Source organism: Heterodontus francisci, chromosome 36 (assembly GCF_036365525.1).
Source record: "Heterodontus francisci isolate sHetFra1 chromosome 36, sHetFra1.hap1, whole genome shotgun sequence".
Lineage (NCBI taxonomy): Eukaryota > Metazoa > Chordata > Chondrichthyes > Heterodontiformes > Heterodontidae > Heterodontus > Heterodontus francisci.
In genome coordinates this window covers 18744042-18762766 of record NC_090406.1, presented here as the reverse complement: position 1 = coordinate 18762766, position 18725 = coordinate 18744042, and the positions used below count along the sequence as shown (strand labels likewise).

Sequence of the window (18725 nt, the reverse complement as noted above, 5' to 3'; positions counted from 1 at the left end):
CTACGAGAAACTCCATAATACCATTAGTAGCATCCCCAATACCGAACATCTGTTCCTGCTGGGGGACTTTAATGCCAGGGTTGGGGCCGACCATGACTCATCGCTCTCCTGCCTTGGGCGCTATGGTATTGGAAGGATGAATGAGAATGGACAGAGACTGCTTGAGTTGTGTACCTATCATAACCTCTGCATCACCAACTCGTTCTTTCACACTAAACCCTGTCACCAGGTTTCTTGGAGACACCCAAGATCACGTCGTTGGCACCAGCTGGACCTCATCGTCACAAGGCGAGCCTCCTTAAACTGTGTTCAAATCACACGCAGCTTCCACAGTGCGGACTGTGACACCGACCACTCCCTGGTGTGCAGCAAGGTTAGACTCAAACCAAAGAAGCTGCATCACTCCAAGCAGAAGGGCCACCCGCGCATCAACACGAGCAGAATTTCTTATCCACGGCTGTTACAAAAATGTCTAAATTCACTTGAAAAAGCCCTTCAAAACACTCCCACAGGGGATGCAGAGACCAAGTGGGCCCACATCAGAGACGCCATCTATGAGTCAGCCATGACCACCTATGGCAAACGTGTGAAGCGGAATGCAGACTGGTTTCAATCTCATTTTGAAGAGCTGGAACCTGTCATAGCCGTTAAGCGCATTGCACTGCTGAACTACAAAAAAGCCCCCAGCGAGTTAACATCTGTAGCACTTAAAACAGCCAGAAGCGCTGCGCAAAGAACAGCCAGGCGCTGCTCAAATGACTACTGGCAACGCCTATGCAGTCATATTCAACTGTTCATTATTCTGTCATTAACAGTCACTCTGCCTTAATGCTTTGTCTTTCACCACACCATTATAACCCTCTCTTTGTCTTTGCCCCATGATCTTCTTGTCAGTTAATTTCTCCGGCCTTCTGTCCAATCACACATCTTCCCTTTTGTTCTCTTTTCTCTCCACCCTCACTTTATTTGCTTAAAACCTATTACATTTCTAACATTTGCCAGTTCTGATGAAAGGTCATTGACTGAAATGCTAACTCTGCTTCTCTCTCCACAGATGCTGCCAGACTTGCTGAGTATTTCCAGCATTTTTTCTTTTTTATTTCAGATTTCCAGAGACCAGCATGCCTCAGTGCGTGCCTGCGCACGCGCAGATTGCCGGGCCGGTGGGAGGCGGGGCATCGGCCGCGGGGCAGGCTGGGTAGTTGCTTGTCCTTGCTCGAGCTGCGGGCGCGGGTCTGATTGTGAGGAGAAAAAACTCGGGATGTTCGCAGCCCGGATCCACGCTATGCTCCGGCCCTGTACCTTGCACCTGGCCCGGGCAGCTCTGGCCAGGGGCTACGCTGAAGTGGCACCGTCGTCTTCCTCGGCTGTTAAGATGTCTTTTACATTCGTCTCTCCCACCGAGGTAAGGCCGAGGCCTGACCCTGGCCTTAGCGCCGGGGACCCAGCCAGGGAAATCCAAGGCTTCTGTGAGGGAATGCACAGAGTATGAACTTTCCTTTATTTGCCTGTTTTTATAGTTTCCGATTATTACTGGGTTCGGATGGTTTTCTTCCCGAGGGAGGCAAGTTGCAATGCATTCTCACCCATGATATTTCCAGCAGAGGTAGGTCAGCTCGGTTAAACATGGCAAAAAGAATTGTAATTGTAAAGGCCTCTGTCAGGTCACCTCTTGGCTAAAGAACAGAGCCCAGCCTGTTTACCCTTTCCCCATTAGTATATCCTCTCTGTTCTGGTATCCTTGTGATTTATTTTTAGATATAGCTTTTCATGTATTGGGGTATTTCTGCTTTTGCTTAATTGCATCAGGTACTTTTTTTGTGCTGCATTCATTTGAAGCCTCGATACCGTGTACTTCCAAGTGTACACCACAGAAAATAGGCCATGCTCCACACGGGGCTCTCCTCAGGCTACTTTACCCTTATCACTAGGGCCCTACCAAGTTCACAGTCAAATTTTACAAACTTTATGGTCATGACATTTTAAGAATAGTGAATTTCATTATTTCACACAATTGAATTTCACGATGTCACAAACTATGAAAATGATCTATTTAAAACAAGAAAGTAAAGACAAGGGAGGTTTCTGGTTTCAAATGGCATTTTTTGTATACTCAAATGATTGTAAAAAGCTGACTATAAACAGGTCACGTTCTTTACTCACTGAAGTCGGTACGCCACCATCAGCATGTAGAATTTGGCTTTCAAATTCTTTGACTTGTGCTGCAGTAATGGTTGTGGCCATTTTTGATTTGCTAATTCTGGCATTCTCACTTGTCTGCTAATACTTGAGACTGCTTCTCTCAAAATTACACTAGAAGCCCTCCCTTATCTACCAATCAGCAAGTTGGGCTTTGTCAATCACTAAAACGTGTGAAGTTTGCAACATGCCCAGCAATCAGCAACTTCAGGCCATTACCTCTTGAGGCGTAACAAAGTTTTTCCCTGCATCCCTCCCTATATCTCCTGTCCAAAACTTGAAATCTGTGTCCCTTAGACCTTGCTCTTATCAAAACCTGCCATAATCTTATACACCTCTATAAAATCTCTCCGGGGCGGCGCAGTGGTTAGCACCGCAGCCTCACAGCTCCAGTGACCCGGGTTCAATTCTGGGTACTGCCTGTGTGGAGTTTGCAAGTTCTCCCTGTGTCTGCGTGGATTTCCTCCGGGTGCTCCGGTTTCCTCCCACAAACCAAAAGACTTGCAGGTTGGTAGGTAGATTGGCCATTATAAATTGCCACTAGTATAGGTAGGTGGTAGGGAAATATAGGGACAGGTGGGGATGTTTGGTAGGAATATGGGATTAGTGTTGGATTAGAATAATTGGGTGGTTGATGGTCGGCACAGACTCGGTGGGCCGAAGGGCCTGTTTCAATGCTGTATCTCTAAACCTCCTTTGCTCCAAGGAGAACAACCCCGTCTGGTTCACTAATGTCTGTTAGGGAAGGAAATCTGCTGTCCTTAACTGGTCTGGCCTACATGTGATTCCAGACCCACAATAATGTTGTTGACTCTTAACTGCCCTCTGAAATGGCCTAGCAAGCCACTCTGTTTTCAAGGGCAATTGGGGATGGGCAACAAATGCTGATCTTGCCAGCTATGCTAATATCCCTTGAAAGAAAAAAAAGCAGCTTCTCCAACCTACCCTTGTCGCTAAAATCCCTCATTCCTGGAACCATTCTGGTAAATCTCATTTGCACCCTCTCAAAGACCCTTACATCCTTCCTAAAGCATGGTGACCAGAAGTGGATGCAATATTCTAGTTGTGGCCTAATCAGAGCTTTATAAAAGTTCAGCATAACATCCCTTTCGTATTCAGTACCTCTATTTATGGAGCTGGACAACAGTGCAGAGCTGTTGGAGGAGCCTGGTGTGGTCAACCATACCAAAGTGCTACAGGCAGGTCAAGAAGGATGAGGAGGGAAAGTTTACCTTTGTCGCTGTTACATAGGATATCATTTGTGACTTTGATAAATCATTAATGTAAATTGTGAACAATGCCGGTTCCAGCACCAATCCCTCTGGAACACCACTTCATACCTTTTGCTAGTCTGAGTAGCTATCTTTAACCCACTCTTTTGTTTTGTAGCCAGCATTCTGCTTCCAGTCAGAGGATGGGTCTAGTGGAGGTGGAAGTGGGAATAGCAGAATCATTACCAATAGCTGCTGTCTGGAAAAAAATGGGGGCTGGGTTATGATCTGAAATTGTTGAATGCAGTTGTTGAGTCCAGCAGACTGTAAAGTGCTTAATTGAAAGATGAGGTGCTGTTCCTTGACTTTATGTTGAGCTTCATTGAAACTTTGTAGGAGGCAGAGGTTGGAGTAGAGTGGCGAATTAAAATGACAAGTGACCAGAAACTGATGGATACCAATGCCCCTCCAGATCCTTCTTTACTTTCACTTTTCTTTAACTCCATTTCTTCTAATCTCACCCCTTGCCACCTTTTCACTATCCCCTCTCTGACCCCAAATGATTAGTCCTCAGCAAAGGCGTCAGCTTCGTCCCCTTACGCCCCCATCTTAATGAATTTTGAGCATGGCACGATGCTCTGCTCTTTCTTTGCCTCCATGCCCACCTTTGGAAAGGTGTCTTCCCCCTGTACAGTGGACCCTTTCCCTCATCTTTATGATTCTCATTTCACCTGCAGCACTCTGGCCTCTATCCTCCTGTAGATATTTTCATTGGGAACGGCTGGCATGTCATCAGCCATCTAAATTTCTTGCTCCCTCACTCACTCTAACCTACCTCCCTCTGAACTTGCAGTGCTCCGTTCTCACAGGTCCAACTCCAGCATCGTTATTAAACCTGCTGCTGTTGTCTGGCGAATTGACTTCTACCTTGTGGAGTCTGAACACCAACTCTCTGACACTTCTTCCTACCTCCCCTGGACCATGACCCCACCACCGAACAGCAAGCCATTGTTTCCAAGACTGTCACTGACCTCATCTCTGGAGATCGTCCCTTCACGACCTCCAATCTCATAGTCCCCTAACCCTGCACAACCTGCTTCTACCTCTTTCCCAAGATCCACAAATGGAATTGTCTAGGAGACCCATTGTTTCAGCCTGTTTTTGCCCCATGGAGCTCATTTCTTCCTATCTCGATCATATGTTTCCTCTCCTTGTCCTACACCTACGCCACTTTAACAGTTTCCTGGCCCTAACCATCTCCTTTTCACCATGGATGTCCAACCCCTCTACACCTCCATCCCTCACCAGACAGCCTGAGGGTGCTCTGCTTCTTTCTTAGGAGAGGCCTAACTAGTCCACATTTACCATCCTCCTCCTCTGTCTGGCTGAACTTGTGTTCTCATGAATAGCTTCTCCTTTGACTCTTCTCATTTCCTCCAAGTAAAAGGAGTGACTATCGGAACCCATATGTTTCCTTGATATGCCTGCCTTTTTGTGGAATTATGTAGAACATTCTTTGTTTCAGTCCTACACAGGTTCCCCCTGACCTCTTTTTTGTTTCCCCAGTACGTTGATAACTCTGGTACCGTTTCCTGCTCTTGCTCCGAACTGGGTAGGTTCATCAACTTTTCTTCCAGTTTCCACCCTTTCGTCGTCTTCATGTGGTCCATCTCCCATTCCTCAACTTCACAGCCTATCCCCAGAAATGGAGGCAATCGACCAATATCCACTCGAAGACCACTAACTCCCACATTTACTTTGATTACACTTTCTCCCATCCTGCTTCCTGTAAGGAAACTTCCATTCTCCCAGTTTCTTGATCTTCGTTGAATCTGTTCTGACAGTCACCTTCTACACAAGTGCTTCTGATATGTCTTTTTCCTCAACTGAGATTCCCCTACACAATGGTTGACAGGGCCCTTGACACTTTCCATTCTGTTTCCCATACTTCTGCTCTCATCCCTTCCCCTCCCTCCTGGAACTATGATAGGGTTCCCCTTCTCTTCACCTTCCACCCCACCAGTCTCCACATTCAACGGATCATCCTCTACTTTTCAGATCAAATGCTGGTGGACCTGCTGTTTTTTCCAGTACTTAGTTTTTACTCAGTATGTACTTAAATCATACGCCCACACCGAGATTAAGGAATTAAAACTATAACCACCTCCTGCATGTCTGTTGGCTTTGCTTGTTAAAAAGACTGAGTATAGTGACTTTTGGCACAAAATTCACTTATGCAAATGGCTGCCAGCATCAGAATACCATTTCTTTCTTTTGGGCCTCCTTATCTCGAGAGACAATGGATATGCGCCTGGAGGTGGTCAGTGGTTTGTGAAGCAGCGCCTGGAGTGGCTATAAAGGCCAATTCTGGAGTGACAGGCTCTTCCACAGGTGCTGCAGAGAAATTTGTTTGTCGGGGCTGTTGCACAGTTGGCTCTCCCCTTGCGCCTCTGTCTTTTTTCCTGCCAACTACTAAGTCTCTTCGACTCGCCACAATTTAGCCCTGTCTTTATGGCTGCCCGCCAGCTCTGGCGAATGCTGGCAACTGACTCCCACGACTTGTGATCAATGTCACACGATTTCATGTCGCGTTTGCAGACGTCTTTATTGCGGAGACATGGACGGCCGGTGGGTCTGATACCAGTGGCGAGCTCGCTGTACAATGTGTCTTTGGGGATCCTGCCATCTTCCATGCGGCTCACATGGCCAAGCCATCTCAAGCGCCGCTGACTCAGTAGTGTGTATAAGCTGGGGGTGTTGGCCGCTTCAAGGACTTCTGTGTTGGAGATATAGTCCTGCCACCTGATGCCAAGTATTCTCCGAAGGCAGCGAAGATGGAATGAATTGAGGCGTCGCTCTTGGCTGGCATACGTTGTCCAGGCCTCGCTGTCGTAGAGCAAGGTACTGAGGACACAGGCCTGATACACTCGGACTTTTGTGTTCCGTGTCAGTGCGCCATTTTCCCACACTCTCTTGGCCAGTCTGGACATAGCAGTGGAAGCCTTACCCATGCGCTTGTTGATTTCTGCATCTAGAGACAGGTTACTGGTGATAGTTGAGCCTAGGTAGGTGAACTCTTGAACCACTTCCAGAGTGTGGTTGCCAATATTGATGGATGGAGCATTTCTGACGTCCTGCCCCATGATGTTCGTTTTCTTGAGGCTGATGGTTAGGCCAAATTCATTGCAGGCAGACGCAAACCTGTCGATGAGACTCTGCAGGCACTCTTCAGTGTGAGATGTTAAAGCAGCATCGTCAGCAAAGAGGAGTTCTCTGATGAGGACTTTCCGTACTTTGGACTTCGCTCTTAGACGGGCAAGGTTGAACAACTGCCCCCTGATCTCGTGTGGAGGAAAATTCCTTCTTCAGAGGATTTGAACGCATGTGAAAGCAGCAGGGAGAAGAAAATCCCAAAAAGTGTGGTTGCGAGAACACAGCCCTGTTTCACACCACTCAGGATAGGAAAGGGCACTGATGAGGAGCCACCATGTTGAATTGTGCCTTTCATATTGTCATGGAATGAGGTGATGATACTTAGTAGCTTTGGTGGGCATCCGATCTTTTCTAGTAGTCTGAAGAGACCACGTCTGCTGACGAGGTCAAAGGCTTTGGTGAGATCAATGAAAGCAATGTAGAGGGGCATCTGTTGTTCACGGCATTTCTCCTGTATCTGACGAAGGGAGAACAGCATGTCAATGGTCGATCTCTCTGCACGAAAGCCACACTGTGCCTCAGGGTAGATGCGCTCGGCCAGCTTCTGGAGCCTGTTCCGAGCGACTCGAGCAAAGACTTTCCCCACTATGCTGAGCAGGGAGATTCCACAGTAGTTGTTGCAGTCACCGCGGTCACCTTTGTTTTTATAGAGGGTGATGATGTTGGCATCGCGCATGTCCTGGGGTACTGCTCCCTCGTCCCAGCACAGGCATAGCAGTTCATGTAGTGCTGAGAGTATAGCAGGCTTGGCACTCTTGATTATTTCAGGGGTAATGCTGTCCTTCCCAGGGGCTTTTCCGCTGGCTCGAGAATCAATGGCATCACTGAGTTCCGATTTGGTTGGCTGTATGTCCAGCTCATCCATGACTGGTAGAGGCTGGGCTGCATTGAGGGCCGTCTCAGTGACAGCATTCTCCCTGGAGTACAGTTCTAGGTAGTGCTCAACCCAGCGGTCCATCTGTTTGCGTTGGTCAGTGATTATGTCCCCCGATTTAGATTTGAGGGGGGCGATCTTCTTGATGGTTGGCCCAAGAGCTCTCTTCATGCCATCATACATTCCTCTGATGTTTCCGGTGTCTGAGGCCAGCTGAATATGACTGCATAGGTGTTGCCAGTAGTCGTTTGCGCAACGCCTAGCTGTTCTTTGTGCAGTACTTCTGGCTGCTTTAAGTGCTGCGGATGTTAAATCGCTGGGGGCTTTCTTGTAGTTCAACAGTGCAATGCGCTTAGCGACTATGACAGGTTCCAGCTCTTCATTATGAGATTGAAACCAGTCTGCATTTCTCTTCGCACTTTTGCCGTAGGTGGTCAAAGCTGACTCATAGATGGCGTCTCTGATGTGGGCCCACTTGGTCTCAGCATCCCCTGTGGGAGTGTTTTGAAGGGCTGTTACAAGTGAATTTAGAAATTTTTGTAACAGCTGTGGGTGAGAAATTCTGCTCGTGTTGATGCGCGGGTGGCCCTTCTGCTTGGAATGATGCAACTTCTTTGGTCTGAGTCTAACCTTGCTGCACAGCAGGGAGTGGTCGGTGTCGCAGTCCGCACTGTGGAAGCTGCGTGTGATTTGAACACTGTTTAAGGCGGCTCGCCTTGTGACAATGAGGTCTAGCTGGTGCCAATGACGTGATTTTGGGTGCCTCCATGAAACCTGGTGACAGGGTTTAGTGTGAAAGAACGAGTTGGTGATGCAGAGGTTATGATAGGTACACAACTCAAGCAGTCTCTGTCCATTCTCATTCATCCTTCCAACGCCATAGCGCCCAAGGCAGGAGGGCCATGAGTCATGGTCGGCCCCAACCCTGGCATTAAAGTCCCCCAGCAGGAATAGGTGTTCGGTGTTGAGGATGCTGCTAATGTTATGGAGTTGTTCATAGAACTGGTCTTTAGCTTCAGGTGGGGAGCAGAGTGTTGGAGCATAGATGCTGAGTAGGTGTACTGGACCAGAGGTGGTGAGCAGTCGGATGGACAGTATGCGTTCCGAGCCATTTGAGGGAGGCTCTATCATGCTGAGCAAGGAGTTTCTGATGGCGAAGCCCACTCCATGCTGTCTTGGTTCTTCAGGATCCCTGCCCTGCCAGAAGAAGGTGCAGTCTTGCTCTGCTAGAGAGCCACTCGCGGGGAGGCGAGTCTCCTGAAGTGCTGCAATGTCCACATTGAATCTACTGAGCTCGTTGTTAATGATGGCGGTCTTCCGAGAATCGTTGATTTGTGTAATGTCTTCCGACAGGCCAGGGCACATAGTTCTGACGTTCCAGCTTGCAAAGCGAAGGGCTGGTACCTTCTTTCCTTTTTTCATGTTTGGTGCGGTGTATCAGTCCACCTTTCCGGTACTTAGTTTTTACTCAGTATGTACTTAAATCATACGCCCACACCGAGATTAAGGAATTAAAACTATAACCACCTCCTGCATGTCTGTTGGCTTTGCTTGTTAAAAAGACTGAGTATAGTGACTTTTGGCACAAAATTCATTTATGCAAATGGCTGCTAGCATCAGAATACCATTTACTAGCATTTAAATGTGATAATGGAAAATGATTACCTTGAATGAATTTGTATAAGTGCAATTTCTGTTCAAACACTGCCCTATAAAAGTAACAAATATGCAGTCACAAATTTACATCAATTTATTCATAACAATTCTCCATTCAATGATTTTTAAATGAAAATTGTGCTGGAGATGCTGAGCAAGTCAGGCAGCATCTGAGAGAGAGAGAGAGACAGTTAAAGTTAAAGATGGTTTCAAGCAAGTATAAAGGCAGGGAAAGGGGAGTGGTGGGAGAACAATGGGAATATCTAAGGCAGGAGAGATTATATGACAATAGGGATGATGGTGCAAGGCAAAAGGAGATGATAATGGGACAAGTAAAGAAGCAAAAGATGGGTCTAGAGGAGGTGTAAGTGGGAAATAGAATCTTCAACAGCTGCTGTCTGAAAAAATCCAAATCGGAACTTGAGCGATGAGGTGCTAAGCCTGGAGTTTAGTTTAGTTTAGAGATACAGCACTGAAACAGGCCCTTCGGCCCACCGAGTCTGTGCCGACCATCAACCACCCATTAATACTAATCCTACGCTAATTCCATATTCCTACCACATCCCCACCTGTCCCTATATTTCCCTACCACCTACCTATACTAAGGCCAATTTATAATGGCCAATTAACCTATCAACCTGCAAGTCTTTGGCATGTGGGGGGGAAACCGGAGCACCCGGAGGAAACCCACGCAGACACAGGGAGAACTTGCAAACTCCACACAGGCAGTACCCAGAATTGAACCCGGGTCGCTGGAGCTGTGAGGCTGCGGTGTTAACCACTGCGCCATTGTGCCGCATTGAGCACCATTGGAGGCTGAGGACAGGGAGGTCACAGTGGAGGTGAGGCAGAGAATTAAAATGATAGACAACCAGAAGCTCGGATCACACTTGCAGACTGAACCTAGCTGTTCCGCAAAGTGGTCACCCGCTCTTGTCTCCCCGATGTAGAGGAGGTTGCATCATGAGCAATGAATACAGTATACTAAGTTGAAAAAAGTATAAGTAAATTGCTGTTTTGCCTGGAAGGAGTACTTTGGGGCCTTGGATGGTTGGAAGGGTGGAGGTAAAAAGGGCAAATGTTGGATTTCCTGCCTTGCACGGGAAGTGCTGTGAGAAGGGGGTGTGTTGGGGGTCGTTGAGTGTGGACTGGTTGTCATGGAGGAAACGGTTCCTTTGGAATGCTGAAATGTTGGGGGGGGAATGTGTTTGGTGTCATGCTGGAGATGGCGTAAATAGCAGAGGGTGATCTGTTGAATGTGGAGGTTAGTAAGGACAAGGGGAACCCTATTGTGCATATTGGGAGATATTTATTCATTTTACTTGCCATTGTCAACAAGGCCCTTACCTGCGTCTTTCCTATTGCCCACACCTTCACTCATGACAGCAGCGCCCTGCTTGTCCCCCTCAATCCACTAGCTGAGGCACCTATCATTTGCAATACGATGCTAGCATGAAGTACAATTTCTGTTATCCAGCCGGCTTTTCAGAACAAATGTTGCCTCTGGCACACTTAATCACTGTTAGCTGGCTGCTCTTCCAGAGGCAAAGCAGCTGCAGTACCTGTCCATTCCCCCCCTCATTGTCCAGCAATTTGTTCTGCTTCTGATCAAATGTACGTAGGGGGAAAACTCAAATACAGATTCAGCAACACAAAAGGTCTCTGCACAAAATGATAAACTATGTATTTTTTTTATTCATTCATTGGATGTGAGCTTTGCTGGCAAGGTGGTGATAAGCCACTTTCTTGAACTGCTGTAGACCATTTAGTGAAAGTGCTCTCACAGTGCTGTTGAGAGGGATTGTGTCACTGACAATGAAGGAATGGTGACTTGGCATATTTACAAATTAGGATGGTGTGTCACCTGGAGGGGTACTTGGTGATGGTGTTCCTATGCCTATGCTGCCCTTGTCCTTCTAAGCGGTGGGAGGTTCCTGCAATGAAACCTTGGCGAGTTGCAGTTTTTTTTGTAGATGGTATGCACTGCAGCTGCGGTGTGCTGCTGGTGGAGGGAGCGATTATTTAAGGGGGTGGATGGGGTCCCAGTCAAGCGGGCTGCTTTGCCCTGGATGGTGTTAGAGCTGCACTCATCCAGGCAAATGGGGAGTATTCCATCACGCTCCAGATTTGTGCCTTTGTGGATGGCGGAAGCTTTTGGAGAGTCAGGAGGTGAATCACTCTGCAGAATGCCCAGCCTCTAAGGTGCTGTTGTAGCCACAGTATTTATGTAGCTGCTTCAGTTAAGTCTCTGGTCAATATTGACCCCCAGGATGTTGATGGTGCGAGATTTGGTGATTGTAATGCCATTGAATGACAAGAGGAGATGGTTAGATTCGCTCTTGTTGGCGATGGTCATTACCTGGCACTTGTGTAGTGTGAATGTTACTTGCTACATATTAGCCTGGTATGGTGCAGGTCTCACTGCATGTGGGCATGGACTACTTTGTTACCTGAGGAATTGTGAATGGAATTGAACACTGAAATCATCAATATAACATCTCGTTTGACCTCATGATGGAGGGAAGGTCATTGAAGCAGCTGGGGATGGTTGGGCCCAGATCACTGCAGTGCAGCGGTATCTTGGAGCTGAAGATGATTGGCCTCCAACTTACACAACCAACAACCTTTGTGCTAGGTATGACTCCAAACACAGGATTTATTGATGATGCTACTCCTGGTTTTTGAGAAATCAAATACTCACAGCTCAGGGAGAGCATAGGTTAGCAGCAGTGTAAAGATCTGAATATTCTCCTCAACCAAAAAAGTGATGTTTCTGTGACAGGGAAATTATGGACTGCATTTTTTTTAAAGTTTCTGCTATTTCCTGAAATGTGTTGACCCCTTGCTGGAGTATAGACACAATGACACTGCTTGTATTCTTGTATCTTCACAAGTGGTCGTTCTTCATGTTAGAGCTTATGGTGAATGTCTGCAGACCAGTTGACCCCTGGAGGCATCACATCTAATTCAGTCTCAATCTTGCCCTTTTGATATCCATGCACAAATTTCCAGTAATGCTCTGGGAGCAAAGTTAGGGACAGACATGATGGCTCGAATGGCCTCCTTTTCTGTAAATTTCCTGTGTTTCTGTATTTACCCTGAATTTTGGGTAATGTGGTCAGTGGTAGCATTTCTACTTTTTCGCCAGAGATTAACTCAGCATAGACTGAAGATAGAACTTATGTCCTTTCTAGCATGTGGCTGATGGAAAACTTACATTTCAGTTCACAATTTTTTTGTGGTGGCTGTAATTCTAGTGATGCAAGTTGTTTTTCAAAGTTACTAGCCTGTATGTAAATGTTAAATTTGTAACACTGACCTACAATATTACAAGTGTTTTAACTATGGGGGGATAAAATGAGGGGTGCTGAGACTTGTGCCGCAGTTTTCTTGACAGTTAATTTGTTTGTTATCAGGTGTTTTATAATGAAGCCAGCGTGAAGCAAGTAGATGTTCCAACACTGACTGGAAACTTTGGCATTCTCCCGGCTCATGTACCCACGCTGCAGGTGCTAAAACCTGGAGTTGTAACGGTGTTTGATGAAGAGGGTGCACAGACCAAGTATTTTGGTATGTAATTTACTGTATTTACAGTAGGAGTAATTTAAAGATGGAATTTCATAATTGAGAAACTTTCAATATAACTGCAATGCCATTTTCTACTGTCAATTGCACAAAATATAGGTAATTAACACTGATGTTTTTACACCAGATGAGCGTCAGTATAATAAAGGATTTTTGTTGCTAAGTACTTTCATCTAATAGTAAATTGAGTGCTAAAAATGTCGATAATCCTTGTACAGCTTTTTGCATTGATACCTTTTTGTAGTCTTAACAATGCTAGCACTTTTACAGGCTCTTATACAGCATGCAGTTTGATTACAAGCTGTGGTGACTCATTCACTGGCAGAAAAGCCTTTGTAGGCTACCTCCAAATATAAAGGATGAGTGATTATTATCCAATACTGATGCTGTTAATGAATAAGAATCAAATGGAACGCATATACATCTTTTTCAAATATGTAACTGGTTTGAAAATTATTGGAAAGTAAAATGGAAATGCTAAGTTCAGAAAATAAAAATGAAGTAGAATTATGGAACAGCTGTTTCCAAAAATACTTCAGAAAGTAGGACTCTAGTTTAAAATATAGAAGCAACGGGCATTGCTAAGGACCTGTGTACTTGGAACTATGCATTTATATTTCTGAATGTTGCACTGATTTTGAAAGTTAGCCAGCTGTGCTTTTCAGTACTAAAACATAATGGAAGAATGGTGTTAATATGATTCTCTTTTTTTTTTATAGGATCATAGCAATCACAGCACAGATTGAGGTCCTTTGACAGTCACACCTGTGCTGATAGTTATTTATCTGAAGCTGTCTATGCTAAAACTATCCCTTCCCTTCCTTCCTTGTATCTTTATGTATTTTTTTCAAATATTTATACACTTCCCTTTTAAACAATGCAGTAGTCTCTGCTTTAATAGTCATTTGTCGCTATGAAATCCCAAAGAAGTAAATAACTGTCATAGCTCCTTTGTAGGAGGATCTGATAATTACTGCAGTGCAGGGTCTCAGTTTGCGTGTCCTCTTTCAGCATGCAGCTGTAGAATTCGTAGCAATGCTGTTTCAGCATTTGACAGTTTACAGCTCGTTGCAAATAGCTCTAAGTGTATAGTAATACACTATTTTTAAAAGTGCAAGTATATTTTAATTCTGGTAATTTTCTATGATTGCAAATGATTTGTCTTTAGGTAGTGAGTTGAGTTTTCAAAATTCGTATTACAGTTGTAATATCCATCGTGGTACTGGGAAAGACAGGTTTTTTTCTGTAATTTTTATTTTTCTAAATTTGTGAAACCTAATGTTTCCATAAAAGTTTCTAAATTTTTATTGTCAAATCAGTTTTTAATTGAATAACCAGATCTGATCACATAATGTTGCCTGCAGTAACTAGGAGTATATCAATCCTTTATATACAAATAGTTTTGAAGAGGGCATCTAGTGGCAGGAAAATAGAATAACAATATAGAAAATAAATGACCAGCATTCTCCATTTTTGTCCATGTTTACTCTTTTGTTTCTTCACTGTCTAGTTTTCATTTAACCCCAAACTGTAAAACAAACATCTAAATAGAATTTTAGTTAACTTTTTACTCTGGTTTTGGGATCTGGAATACTCTACTATAAAAGATGGTGAAAGCTAATTCTGTACATAATTTTAAAAGGGAGTTGGGTAGGTGAGGAACTTGGAGTTCCAGACAAAATATGGGGATGTGGGACTAAGCACGACCGCTCTTTGAAAGAGTGTAATGGGCCGAATGGCCTCCTGTGCTGTAAGTTTCCATGATTCTAATTGATGAAAAATTGTAAAGGTTTCAATTCTGACTGGTTGTTTTCTTTCCCATTCTCCCAATGACCAATTTTTTCTATCTATTTTTAGTAACTTTTTTAAAAATGATTTTTAAGCTGCAGCTGGCCCCTATTTTAGGGATGGGAGTAACTTAATGGAATTTTGATTAGCCGTAAACGGAATCAAAAGCAGTATTTCTTCAAAATTTGATCAAAAGCCAGAATACCAAATGATGCTGTTGCACGTGATGTGATTGTCAATTTCTCCTGTGGTTTTTGTGCATCAGCTAGAATGTGGTAGCTGCAGATAAGCTAACTTGTCAATGAAGCATAGGCAATAGAGTACTTGATTGAATAATTTCAGATGTAGCATATTAAGAACTAAATGTGCTAAAATGTGCCTTCAGTACTCTTGGTGAGGTAAATCAGCAAGATTCTCCTTTCTATCTAATGATTCCTACTGAAAGTGCACAGTTGTGAACATGGGTAAGGAAAGGATTGTGCTGTTTGGTGATGTTCTGCATGGGTAAATAGCTGGATGTCCATGTGCTGTTTAGACTCCGACATAGCAAATGAAAGCCAGCATCCTCTTGCTGTACCCCAGCATGAAATGGTGCCTCTGGGGAGCAGGTGGTAAAATAGGAATTGGTAAATAAAATTCTAACCTTTTTCATATTGGGTTTGAGATATATTCATGTATTGTTGTCTTGGGTTTTGACAATTTATTTGACCTTATTCGTTAGGCTAGTCAACTGTTGGTTTTGTCGCAAGTTTTTTTAAACTAAGAGGTCTGTGTGCTGTTAAAACTGAGAAAAAGGATTTTCTCTGAACAATGATGGCTGAGACCTGGTGTTTGAATTGCAGGCTGTACAACTTGTATACAAGCAACGAGAAAGATTTTATGACTGTCTTGTGACTAGGTTATTAAAAGTTTTTAGTTTTGCTTTTGGGCTGAGAAGCCAGTTGCAATTGGAGACCTGGGTTTGCAGACCAGAAAAAGAACTCTCCCTGGAAGGAATGCTTGTCTCTCTTGTAAAATAGGAATTTTACATTTGGGTTGGGGCTGTGCTCTCCCTGGAGAGAGAGAAAAGATCCCTGGAGTGAGAAAGAGACTCCTGGAGAGGAAAAGACCCAGAGAAAGAGGAGTTGATGCTCTCTGTGGGGAAAGATTCCTCTGCTGAGAGGAAGCCAGTATTGTTAAAGGTAGCAAAATTCCTATTGTTTCCAGTCTCTGGAAAATCTCTGCCCCAAAAGTGAGTTCTGTTGCCGTTTGTGTTTTTGGAAGTTCCTGAAATCTCAAGTAAGTTTCTACTGTTGGATTGCTACTTCAGAATTTAAGTAGACCTGTTGCTACAGCCTTTTGCTGAAAGATCTGTGTGACGCCTACTGCAGACAAATTGCCTTGAACGCCTGCCCATCAGACTGTTATCAAACCTGACTGGAGAGACTTCGAGTGGCATCTGACTATTCAACTCTGGGACACCTCATCAATCTGGAAATATCCTACCAGGCTGTGACAATAAATTGTTTTTTGATTCTTAAGAAACCGCTCGAACTTAAAACAACCTTTTGAAACCGATTAACCATTGGTTTTTGAATGTATGTGTGCCTGAAGGTTAGGTAGATTAAGGAGTTATAAAATATTTTCATAAATATAGATTTATCTCATTATAGTTTAAAACTTGAATTAATAAATAGTTAATTTTGTTGTTTAAAGAAATCTGGTTTGGTGTGCTTTATTCTGGGTGATAAATAAAGTGTTTAATTTGACTAATTGCCGGTAGGTGGGAACCCCTACCAATATGCTGTAACCTGTGGAGTAGCTGGACTGAATTAACATTACATTACACCTACCTTGGTCATAACAGTTGACTAAAATAAATAATATAACAGTTTTTCCTCATGCTGTAAAAAGCATGGCCAATAAGTAAAGGAAGACTCTGTTTTACAGTAAAATCATATGATTTTAAGATTTTACAATAAAGGCATATTTCTGAATGTTTTCTATCTACCTTTATCACATCACAGGCAGTTGAGCTATACTGGCACTTAAATGAATGGAATTTTTATTTTAATCCATACTCTGTCTTTGCTGCAAAGGCAACCATGTATCAATATGGTAAGAATGGAGATTAATAATGCTTGATTTGGTGAGCTGGGCAATGCTTATCTATTAACTGAACAGGGGAAAATGGCTTTAGCTTTCCTTGTGGCTAAACAGTGAGACTGGCCAACCTTCATTTCTAAAATGATGTGCTGGTGTACTTGGCTGTCTGAGGAATTGCAAAATGTTGAAAATATTAACTCTTGCCCCCACTTCCATACACGTATTTTATAGCTTGCAGATGTATTCTTGGTAGTTGCTGAAAATTGTAGAATGCAAATACAATACAGATGGCAATCTTTAGTGTAGTTACTTTTCATCAATAAAATCAAATATTTAATTGTAAAGTGCAGCTTGGCTTCTAATTTGAATATGTTAATTGAACTTGCACTCACTTGTGCTCTTTCCTGATTGTGAAATTCAAGTCGTCCCACTTGAACCGTACAGTTCCGTGCACTGAATATTGATCAATTATTGATTTACTTAGTCTCATTGTCTGATCTTTTCAAATACTAATTTGATTTTTTAAAGCACTTTTTAATCACTTTTTTTGTGCTCATGGTCATGTGCCATGCTGAGACTTGCCGGTTAATTAACAGTGGCCAAATTTATACAAAAAAGCTTTTAAAACCTGTAGTCCACAGGTTAATTTTGAAAAATTATGGGAAATAGAGGGTACGCGTCATGTCTCACAGGAAAAAAAGAGGTCTTGTGAGTGATGTTAGTGATTTCTATTGCCCAATAATGCTTTTCATATTTACTGTAAGTGTTTTATTGCCATTTTCAGGGACATTTACCTTTCTGATGTGGTTGGTTTTGTCTTTATGGTATTAGTTTGTGGTGCAGTTGTTAAAGCCAGTGAACTCTCAGCAGTGTAAACTGCTGTTCTAAATGGCATGCATTATATATATATTAAGAATAATTGTCAGTGATGTGTTTAAGAATGTATGCCATTCTGGGCTGAAAAAATTAATGGGAACATGCTAATGACCAGAGCTGCAGGTTGGAAAATAGGTGAAAGATGCTAGAAATTATCGATCAAACTCAAAGATTAGAGCTTTTACACTATTGAAATATGTTTGTTTCTTTCTAGTGAGCAGTGGTTCTGTGACAGTGAATGCAGACTCATCAGTTCAGCTTTTGGTTGAAGAGGCAGCAGCTCTAGATGAATTAGACATCACTGTAAGTACAAACCTACATAAGTGCCAATTACAGTTGAAAATGTTACCTGATCCAGTCAGATGTTAAGATTGTACTATATACACTGCTTGGGTCTTGAGCCTTTACTGTGTGATTCAGGATTGCTATGAGAATTTGGTAACTTCTAATGAGTGCTGCTGACCTGACTGCACATGTGAAGTGATTTGAGGCATTTCTCAAAAGTGACCAGGTGCAATTAAGTGTAAGACTTTTTTTTAGTGCATGAGCTACTTGTTTTGTTTCTCTTGGGTTATTTTTTTCTTGTCTCTTGTACTGCCTCTGCAAGTTGAGTCGGCTTGTTCCTGAATAGAAGCCTAGCTCACCTGTAATATTCAGCAATTGTGAAACTTTTGTTAACCTACATTTGTTTTGTACTAATAGAGGTAGCTTGCCTAACATTAAAAGTGCTTTTGTGCTGCAGGATTGCAACCAACTATAAATTGTAGTTTTCCTGCGATGATTGAATTTCTAAATGTAAGCAATAGGAGTTTCGAGGAGTTAGACCCCTTGCATTTGCAGTTTGACTGGATTGTGATACCAGAAATCGTTGCACATCTGCTTTAAGAACATAAGAAATAGGAGCAGGAGTTGACCATACAGCCCATTGCGCCTGCTTCTCCATTTAATAAGATCATAGTTGAACTTGTACATCAACTCCACTTTTATATCCTGTTCTCACTTACCTTGATTCCCTTATTATCCAAAAATCTATTGATCTTGGTCTTGAATACACTTGACAGCCACAGCACTCTGAGGTAGAGAATTCCAAAGGATCACAATGGATGTGTCTGTCATTCACACTTCCTCTCGACATATCTTTTGTTTTGATGAAAGGTCACAGACCTGACCGTTAACTCTGTTTCTCTCTCCACAGATGTTGCCTGACTTTAATATTTCCTGTTTTTATTTCAATTTCT

The 18725-nt window shown here is 43.4% G+C and overlaps 1 protein-coding gene across 1 annotated transcript in view; it reads left to right on the top strand.

The window, feature by feature from the left end:
- Positions 1 to 1170: 1170 nt before the first annotated feature.
- The window catches only part of atp5f1d (ATP synthase F1 subunit delta), a 34591-nt gene continuing 17036 nt past the window's right edge, over positions 1171 to 18725 (top strand). Inside the window, exons 1-3 of the mRNA XM_068016253.1 lie at positions 1171 to 1405; positions 12570 to 12723; positions 17702 to 17790. Of these exons, the coding sequence (XP_067872354.1) occupies positions 1262 to 1405; positions 12570 to 12723; positions 17702 to 17790 (387 nt within the window). The 5' untranslated portion in view covers positions 1171 to 1261. The remainder of the gene's footprint in view (positions 1406 to 12569; positions 12724 to 17701; positions 17791 to 18725) is intronic.